Source organism: Panulirus ornatus, chromosome 23 (assembly GCF_036320965.1).
Source record: "Panulirus ornatus isolate Po-2019 chromosome 23, ASM3632096v1, whole genome shotgun sequence".
In the NCBI taxonomy this organism is placed as follows: domain Eukaryota; kingdom Metazoa; phylum Arthropoda; class Malacostraca; order Decapoda; family Palinuridae; genus Panulirus; species Panulirus ornatus.
In genome coordinates, this window is record NC_092246.1 from 20859271 (window position 1) to 20869641 (window position 10371).

At 48.4% G+C, this 10371-nt stretch overlaps 1 protein-coding gene across 1 annotated transcript in view; it reads left to right on the top strand.

Moving 5' to 3' along the window:
• LOC139756876 (uncharacterized) overlaps window positions 1–10371 on the top strand; it is a 113942-nt gene that overhangs the window by 76279 nt on the left and 27292 nt on the right. Inside the window, exons 4-5 of the mRNA XM_071676735.1 lie at window positions 1813–1870; window positions 10045–10268. Coding sequence (XP_071532836.1) covers window positions 1813–1870; window positions 10045–10268 — 282 coding nt within the window. The remainder of the gene's footprint in view (window positions 1–1812; window positions 1871–10044; window positions 10269–10371) is intronic.

Here is a 10371-nt window from a genome sequence, read left to right on the forward strand (position 1 = left end):
GTTCCTCCTCCTCCTCTTCCTCCTCCCCACCCACTCTACTGTATACCTGAAGCCATGTTCCTCCTCCTCCTCCCCACCCACTCTACTGTGTACCACGGGGGCAGGATGGTCTGGGTGAAGGTCGTACGACGGGGTCATGCATATTCACTTCTCTCATTGTGTCATGAAGTCCTGTACACTGCCATGCTCTCATGCACCACCCCAAAAAGTGCCATGCGGTTATCTTACCTCCATAATGCCATGCAGTCACCCATGACCTCTGTAGTGCCATGCCCTCTCCCATGACCTCCATAATGGCCCAGGCTCAGTCATGACCCCTGACGTCATCCTCGGGTCATCAGAGGGAGAGCATGGGGTCAGCCCCACCTCCCGGGACTGTCCACCTCGACCTGCTCTGCCATAAACCTCCTCCGGGTAACTGAATTTTAAGTCTCTTTTTTTTTACCGGATGGTCCGGGCCGGCCAGGCTGGCCGTAACTTGGCCCGGACGGATATATTGTGACTGGCCCAGACGGACCTGCCCAAGCCCAGGGCTCCAGCCATACCTCACTTGGTTTATGGCATAGGGGGACTACCGGTCGGCCAGCTCCCCCTCCCGCTGGGGACCTCCACCATCACCATACCTGGGGATGTCCTCCTCCTCCTCCTCCAACACGTCCCCCATCACCATACCTGAGGACCTCCACCATCCACCTTCTTCCACACACACACACACACACACACACACACACACACACACACACACACACACACTCATCTCCCCTCCCATCACCGTACCTGGGAACGTCCTCCACCACTTCCACCAACATACACATCCCCCTTCACCGTTCGTGGGGACATCCTCCACCACTTCCTCCAACACACACACACACACATACACACATCCCCCATCACCGTCCGTGGGGACGTCCTCGTCTCCCTCACTAGAGGACGGAGAACCTCCTACTGTGGCTTATGACGAGATGCATCGACAACAGTCGTGCTTGTATGTGTGTGCGTGTGTGTGTGTGTGTGTGTGTGTGTGTCAGTAGCTGTTCCAGTAAGGGTGATTAGCGTCAATACTCACAGTACGTTTTGACCCCTTATGTTCTTCACGTTATGACGTTCAGAAGCCAAGGCTTGGAAACGGAATCATTTTCTTTTCCCGTTTGATCCGTTTTCCCGCCTTAGTGAGGCTGGTGTCAGGAACACACAGACGATGGCTTCATTTGCACACAGGCGTCCTACCCCCCCGCTGTGGTTCAGCTCTTGGCTTTAATCTTACAACGCTTGGATGAGTTCGCGGTGTCGGGAATTGACGCATCTGTGGTGTCGTAAGTTGACAGACAGACAGACACTCCCCCCCCCACACACACACACACACTGAATGGGTTTGTAGCGTTGTGATTGGACTCCACTGCGTGGGTCTGTGGTGTCGTGTGTCGACATCTGGATGGCTCTGGCGTGTCATAAGGTTGACACGCTGGAAGGGTCTGTAGTGTCATAAGTTTGACGCTACTGTACCCTACATGTAGATTCTGTACCTGTAACCATCTTGTATGTGTAGTCCGTACGTACATACAAGCCCTCAGGTGTAAACTGACTGTACCTACATGTTAACCCTCCAATATTAAGTCTTTACCTACATACTAACCCTAGAGTTAGAAGTGTGTGTGCCTCCATTGGGTACTCTGCACATTAAGCAACAGAAGTTGTATTTCCTCGTGTACACATTTTTATAAACTGACGCACAGGAATTAATGAATTGTTTATATTTTTTTTTTTCTAATCGAATTCCAATTTTCAACTCTTATTTTTTTCCCGTTTCCACAGGTGTGGTTCCAGAACCGTAGGGCCAAGTGTAGGAAACACGAGAGCCAGATGCATAAAGGTGAGTCTTAGGTGTGGGGTTGGGAGGGAGGGGCCAGACCAGCAGGCGAGAGTGACGAGGACCCGTGTGTGTGAGAGGTAGATGCTGGGGTGATGGTGTGAGGCCTGGCCTGGTCAAGTGAACCTCCGGATGATAGATCGAAAGAGTCGACTTTGAATGACACGGGAATGGGTTGTGGTAGAGGCACATGATTGGGCAGGTAACAGCAAGACCTGATTGGTCCGTGAGGTGGTTGCTTGGGGGGAACAGAAATGGCATCTTGACACTGTCCCTCCTCGCCATAGGCTTGATTTACGAACCTCGTGTCCTCGCGTCACGTCTCGGGTTATTGACGTGACGGTAACTTTGGACGTGGATGTGATCCCTGAGGCACGCCGCTTGTCACGCCCAGCCAAACGGAGGGAAGCGTCCCCGTTACCATACCACTATAGAGTGTGGTGTGTTACCGGACTGGCCCTGCTTCTTGTGGTTGCGCCGCGAGTGGAAAAGTACACCTCTTGGCGAGGCTTGTATCACTGGAGTCTAGTAGTCTCATCAACAAACTGCTCACTCCAGAGCATTTGATCCTTTCCCTCCTACTGATACATGTAATTTAGATTTATTTGTTTATATATCTTATGCGATTTTTTTTATACAACAGCTGATGGCTACATGTATCTTTTATGTCTGTGTGTGTGTGTGTGTGTGTGTGTGTGTGTGTGTGTGTGTGTGTGTGAGTTCATGTTACATATGCAAGGTTTTTGCATTTGGAATAGTTAGTAGGAGGGAGAAAGATGTAGGGAGAGGCCCGAGACACCCTCTGTGTAGAGGGAAGGCTTGGCAGTGGCAACGGCTGGAAGGTTAAGGAAGATGGAGTGTGTGTATCCAGGGAGGGAGATGCATCAAAGAAAATGGGAGGTATGTTGAACGTGTCATTGAAATATGAGGCTTTATGTGTACGGCTAAAGCGAAAAGGTTTTGGAAGAATGGAATATTTGATAAAAAAAAAAAAGGGGGGGGGGGAAATGGTCAGTGATAATGGCTGTTGAGCAAGAGTGTGAGGTGGAGACGATAAGAGAGAGAGAAAAGAGGGGGGGGGGTGAGGGGGCAGAGAGAAATGTGGAAGGCGTAGAGAGGCGAAGGGAAGCCTGGAGGGACGGAGAGTAGAAGTGGTGAGTTAGAGAGAGAGAAAGAGAGAGAGAAGGGTGGATAGCTGTGCGAGAAGGGCGCGGGTGGCGGGAACTGGGCTGGGGATGCCGGCAGAATGAGTAATGAGGCTAATCCGATATAAGAACACGCCACTATAATGTGACTTTTTACTGGGGGGGAGGGAGGAAGGGAGGGAAAAAAATCAACGAACTGCAAAACTCGCCTCAGGACCTTAAATATAATTTCTGGCAGTAATACTTCCATAAGCCGCGTGTGTGTGTGTGTCTGTGCCATCGAATCCTACTGACAACCATACTAAATTTATATATATATATATATATATATATATATATATATATATATATATATATATATATATATATATATATATATAATTACATTAAGATATTGATGAATAATTCTGAATCGGAGATTTGATAGCTTTTTGCATCACACGAGTTCTTATATTTTTTTATATATTTTCGTTCATCTTCGGTAGTGGTATCAAGATATTGTAAGGTTTAGTTTGATCATATGAAGGTTTATACATGTATCAGTGCGTTTCATTCAAGTTCAGTACGTTTGATTTCGTTCAGGTACATTGCGGTCACGTGGGTCAGGTTAGGTTTGGTAACAGTATTACAACTGTTGTATGGTAGATAGATAATGCATACCGATTTATACATGAAATTTGCAATTTGTTTACATTTGGCTTCAGTAAAATTTGCCGAAGATCTTCAACACATGAGATGACCTTTTTTTTTTTAATGGATCAGGTTCGATATTAAGCCAGAGTTTTCATGCTAGGGTTGTTAGATTATTTTTAAAATATTTCTAGATTTCTGCCTTTGCATATTTGTGCTCATGTTAGACATGGGTTGATGAGCGGAGAATCAAGAAAATATTACCTTAAAATGCTTAACAATATTGAATCATTCAAAGTTGGTATATAGTGCAATTTAGTCAGTCATATATTTCAGTCTTTAGGAAAAGAACATTTTCGTTTTTTTTTTTTTTAATGATCTCATGACTGTCTGAATTGCCGTTTTCTGTATACTCAACCCGGTATAACCTCAGATGTCAGTACGGATGAAAAACTGGTATAGATATTATAAGAAGTTTCACCTCTACAGTCCTGAACATTATATATGATCATGGAGTATAGCACCCTCTTGTCTTTCACCCTCTACTTAATTATTATCCCCTCCGGCCATTTAGGCAATATCATACACTTTCCCCTTAAATCCACTCCCTCAGTTTAGGCTCAATCATACACCTTCCCCTTAAATCCACTCCCTCAATTTAGGCAATATACACTTTCCCCTTAAATCCACTCCCTCAATTTAGGCAATATCATACACCTTCCCCTTAAATCCACTCCCTCAATTTAGGCTCTATCATACACCTTCCCCTTTAATCCACTCCCTCAATATAGGCTCTATCATACACCTTCCCCTTAAATCCACTCCCTCAATATAGGCTCTTATCATACACCTTCCCCTTAAATCCACTCCCTCAATATAGGCTCTTATCATACACCTTCCCCTTAAATCCACTCCCTCAAACATCATCCAACGCCTTGTGCGTATGACCGTCCTCCTGTAACTTGCGTATGATCGAAAGAAAAAAAAAAAGAAGGAAGGAAAAGGAATTAGGTATGATAAATTCCCTGACTTGAGCTCATTTGAGGACGTATTGCGTGAGGAGCGGACGGGGGGAAGAGCCGATGTCTTCTTGTGACCCGGGCCATAAAAACTGAATTAACGGAATCACGACGGAAAGTTAGCAGCGCGCAAGCACACCAGAGGGAGGGAGGGAGGCTGCTCAATTTTTCACGCCCTCTGATTCGTCGGCGACTGATCGAATTATATAGGTCTCCCTCCCCTCCCTCCCTTAATTTTACGATTTGAAAACTTTCCTAAATCAAGTGACAGGCCGAGGACGAGGTTATGGACCGAGCGAAGAGTTCTAATTTTATTGTTATTGCTACAGATTGGATTCCTGGGCCGTGCCGCCGGTGTCCGTGATTTATTTACCGGCCCTGGGAACCGGAGGTGGAGTTTCGCGCCAAATTTCGTTTTCTATTATGACCACTTTGTTTCATATATGTGCGTCCCATTTAGCGCGTCGTAAAGAAACGCGAACGCGTCAGTAATGCTTAAATGTGCTGATGAAAGCTTGGATTATATAATTATTGATTCAAATTTGCTGTGCTTATGTAAATGTGTAAAAGAGGACTGGTGTAAAACTTGAACGGGTTCAAGGTATTGATGCAAATTCAATTTGCCCGAACGCAGCTTCAGTTTATGATTATAATAAGCTGGCAAAGTGCACTTACTGTGAATTTAAGAATAATTTTTGCTTTTATCGACAAGTCAATTATGTCATATTTTTTTTCCTTTCCTCTTTAGAAGCGTCAAAAGTTTTTAATGGCGCATTAAATTCCTTTCTCATTTATTGCGAATCTCTCTCTCTCTCTCTCTCTCTCTCTCTCTCTCTCTCTCTCTCTCTCTCTCTCTCTCTCTCTCTCTCTCTCTCGTCTTAAATATGAACCCCCATTTCATTCTCATGATTCACAATTAACCGTGTTGACAAGAGAAACTTTTCTCATTACCGGAAGCTAACGCTGTGACATATTTCCATAATGGTTCTTATTATGTCCGTGTAATCACTCGCTTTGCTTCCTCCCGCCATCGGTTTTTTTTTGGGGGGGGGAGGGAAGGGGGAGTGGTCGTCACATTAACAACAATTATTTTGCCCTGCTGCGGAACGTAGGGCGGGGGGGGATGATTATCATCCAGCGTCAGGCTTTTAAATATGGCGGCTTATTCAGTGTGTCGCTGTAAGACCAGCTTAGGAAGGTGTGTGTGTGCGTGTGTGTGTGTGTGTGTGTGTGTGTTTGTGTGTGTTGTATTCGTGGGTGGCACGTGGCTTCATAAGCTGTTATTTTCTGTTTTGTTAGTATTTTTGGAAAATGTATAAAGATTTCTATGAAATGATTAAACGCGCGCGCGCGCACACACACACACACACACACACACACACACGCGCGCGCGTGTGCGTAGGCGATATAGACTTAGCCCACAGTGCATCCCTACCACATAATGTATCCTTACCACACAATGTATTCCTATTACAGTGTTTCCTCACCACCCATTGTTTTCCCTACCACACAGTGTATCCCAGCCACACAATATGTCTCCGTCACACACTGTATCCCCCACCACACAATGTGTCCCCACCACAGAGTGTGTCCCCACCACACAATGTATCTCCACCACACAATGTGTCCCCACCACACAGTGTCCTTCTGTGCCTCACAAAGTCCTTCATTTAGTCCCACCCCACCCCCACCCTACCCCCTACCCACCCCCCCACCTTCCACTCCAACATTCAAGAATTCAAAATTATGCAAATCCAGAAATCTGAAAATCTGCTAATCCGATAATGTACAAATCCAATTAAGGCCGGGCGCCGAGACAATGTCGTTAAAGCCATGTACACAACGTTCGAGAGGCTGGAAAATCCGGGCTAATCATATTCAGGCAACTGAGCTAATTACCAAACTTTCAGCCGGAGTTTATGGCCGGAGAGTTTGCCGAATTATCCGAATTATCAGAAATATTCGCATTATCATGCGCGGACGTCGGCGGGGGCGCGCGCGCGCAAAATTAATACGTCCGCGTTATCTTTTTTTTTTTTTCTTCTTCTTCCTCCCTCCACCCAGCCCTTGCCGGCTCCATGGGGTCGTACAGCCAAACGACTCGCCCGGGGATTGGCACGTAAGAAAGTTTCAGCGGAATTAAGTGATTAAGTCCGATGCTGGGGAGACAAAAGCGCATCGTTGAAGCCATCGCGCGGCGCTACCTCGGAGCGTTCAGCCCGGGGCGGCGCTAACAGCGCCACCACCGCTCTCTCTCGCCTCCTCCTCCTCCTCCACTACCCTTTATGGACTCGGTGTCAACAGGCATTCCACTCCCCGACGGCAGCGGCGATTTTTACCACGGTTTATATATATGTATTTTCTCTCTCTCTCTCTCTCTCTCTCTCTCTCTCTCTCTCTCTCTCTCTCTCTCTCTCTCTCTCTCTCTCTCTCGCCAGCGGAGAGGGATGGGGATGGGTGGGAGGGAGGAGGAAGGTTTAAGTGTGGGGTCGTCCCATTTATGTGGTTGTGGGTGTCGGCGAGTGAGTGAAGGCTTTCGGCTAATGAAGCCCAGCGTGTGATGATGACTGCATGGGTAAACCACACACGCTCCTGATGAACGCGGGCCCCGAGATGTGACGTGTTGACGTATACGATTAACGCGGGCCCCGAGATGTGACGTGTTGACGTATACGATTAACGCGGGCCCCAAGATGTGACTTGTTGACGTATACGATTAACGCGGGCCCCGAGATGTGACTTGTTGACGTATACGATTAACGCGGGCCCCGAGATGTGATGTGTTGACGTATACGATGAACGCGGGCCCCGAGATGTGACGTGTTGACGTATACGATTAACGCGGGCCCCGAGATGTGATGTGTTGACGTATACGATGAACGCGGGCCCCGAGATGTGACGTGTTGACGTATACGATTAACGCGGACCCCGAGATGTGACGTGTTGACGTATACGATTAACGCGGGCCCCGAGATGTGATGTGTTGACGTATACGATGAACGCGGGTCCCGAGATGTGACGTGTTGACGTATACGATGAACGCGGACCCCGAGATGTGACGTGTTGACGTATACGATGAACGCGGACCCCGAGATGTGACGTGTTGACGTATACGATGAACGCGGGCCCCGAGATGTGACGTGTTGACGTATACGATTAACGCGGGCCCCGAGATGTGACGTGTTGACGTATACGATTAACGCGGACCCCGAGATATATAACGTGTTGACGTATACGGATTCGGTGTCTGGGGTTGTCAACACAAGATTCAAGTGTTTCAGGTGTTGGTATAGCTGGTGCTCAAGGACGGTCGTGTAGCTGGTGCTCTAGGATCATATCGTCACTCCCCTAAGGTCGATCTCTCGTCCTTAAGGGCAGTATCGTCTCGGTTAAAGATCGCAACGAGGTGCTCAAGGTGGTTCGCTCGCACAGTCTTACTCTTGACCCCCCCCCAGCCAGCGGCCAGCTCCTTTGTTATCACCTAAGCCTGAGCTTGATGACCCATGCCCTGCCATCTCGTCCACTCAGGGCGACGCAACAGGTCTCATCACCTCGCGAGTGTTCATCACGAAATTGCACTCCCCACGGTCAGGCGGACACCTGACCCGCTGTCATTGCCGTGACACGGACGACGTGTGACGTTCTCATCACCTCTCCTTACACCCGAGGTGATCATCGTTAATGATCTCGGCGGTCACGCCCGCACAATTAACCCCATGGACGTGGCCTACCAGGCTCTCTCGCAGATACCAGGGCATTTGTCAGTAAACAACAGCAGGCACTGAGTCGGTCAAGCAGTTGTCCTTTGCTATAGAGGCAACATCGAGGCATCGTCTCCACCTGGAAACATCCACCAAGTGACCCCAGGCTCATCTTCCTCTTCAGGAGCCCGTAGGGCCTCAGTAATGTCTGTAGCAGTCTCTCAGGTGACTTCCACTCCTCCTCCTGACAAGGGGCCCCATAGGACTTTGCTGTCGCCAGCCACCTGCAGTAGTTCAGGTATCCCAACCACGCCAGTCTCCCTCCTGCCGTACAGCTCAACCACGGCTCCAGCCCGCCATATTCCTGACTACGAACCCTTGGCAACGCCTCCTCTCCTGCCGCACCTGCAGCATGCTTATGGGACCACGGCAACGCCTCTTATCTCCTACCGCACTAGCAGCAAGCAGCACGGCTACGGAACCTCAGGAAACGCGTCTTCACTCTTGCTGCGCAACTTTTTGGACCTCGTCTGCGTCACTAAATCTTCTGCAGAAGCTCCACGAGATCCCATTTCTGAGCCCGGATCATAGCCTCGAGGAAGAGAAGTTAAGACTCTTGAGAGGTTCCTGCTGAATGATCTTGACCATGGTACTGAGTTTTGGCTCCGTGAATTAACTCAATGGTACATAGTCTTGGTCATGGTACGTAATCTTAGCCATGCCCGATCTTAGGCGGACGTGGTCTTGGTACGGCAGGAGATGCGCGCGTCCATGGTGATGATGATCCATGTAAGGTGGATCTTACTCACTGAACAACCACTGGAGCGTAAAACACACGCCGGGTGGATATTAAATAGCCAACCTTCTCCCACCCTTTATCGCCTCTTCATACCAGGCGACAGGAAAGGATCATCAGCATATACGTGGATTTCCGAGTCGAGGATACATGAAAGTCCTCCCTTGATTTATTTATTTAGCGTTTATTTACAGCTAAAGGAATGGAGGGGGTTGGGGGGGAGTGTTGATGTAAACCAGGATTCCTTCCGGCTGTAAATTTTTTGAGAAGAATGAGCTTCCCCTGAGGTAAGCCAAACCAGCCAGCAGGAAATTAGTCTCATTACTCGGTGATTATCTGCTAATTATTTCTGAAATGTTTTTTGGTATTACGTTGAACAAGCTCTTTAATTCTTAAGGGGGGAGGGGGGTGTAATGTGTGTGTGTGTGTGTGTGTGTGTGTGTGTTTAGTGTGATCTGTTCCCAGAGTGTGTCAGTGTAACTATAGTGTGTGTGAGGAAGTGTGATTGTTGTTGTTTTTCCTGAGGTGTTGTGATCCTAGTGTGACGTTTGTGACTTAGTGTGATTGTTAGTATACAACGCAGATTCGATTTTAGTGTGAAGTTATAAGTGTGTGATTGCCCCCTGAGCCAGTAATGGAATTATATATATATATATATATATATATATATATATATATATATATATATATATATATATATATATATATATATATATATATACTCCATGAGCAACACGTTACGACCCTCACGGGTCAATTCTGAGGCTTGAGCTACGACGGCCGAGAGTCGTACCGCCGCGCTGGGAGGGTCGTACCGTCGTGCTCACGGTTGAGGGAGGAGGAAATGTAGTCGTGAGTGATCATGTGGTGGCCGTCCCCTCAACAGCCGGCATGTTGCTGTCGCCTTCGTCTGCCGCCGCTTCTCCCATGGGCGTGATGTCGTCCGGGAGCGTGGGTCTGCCAGGGTCTGGGAGCGTGGGCGTGCCCCTGGAGGCCTGCAGAGTGGCGCCCTACGTGTCGCCCCTACGCCTCCACCCGCCCACCTACGATAGACTCCCCACCCTGCCCGCCCTCTCCCTCGACCCGGCCCTCCTCTCCGCAGCCCACCAGGTGAGCAGCGCAGTCACCCTTTACCGCCTCCCAGTGTGTAGGTCCTCCTTCATGGGGTCTGAGTGGCTAGACTTTATTTTTAGCATGACGGCTTCGCTAACGC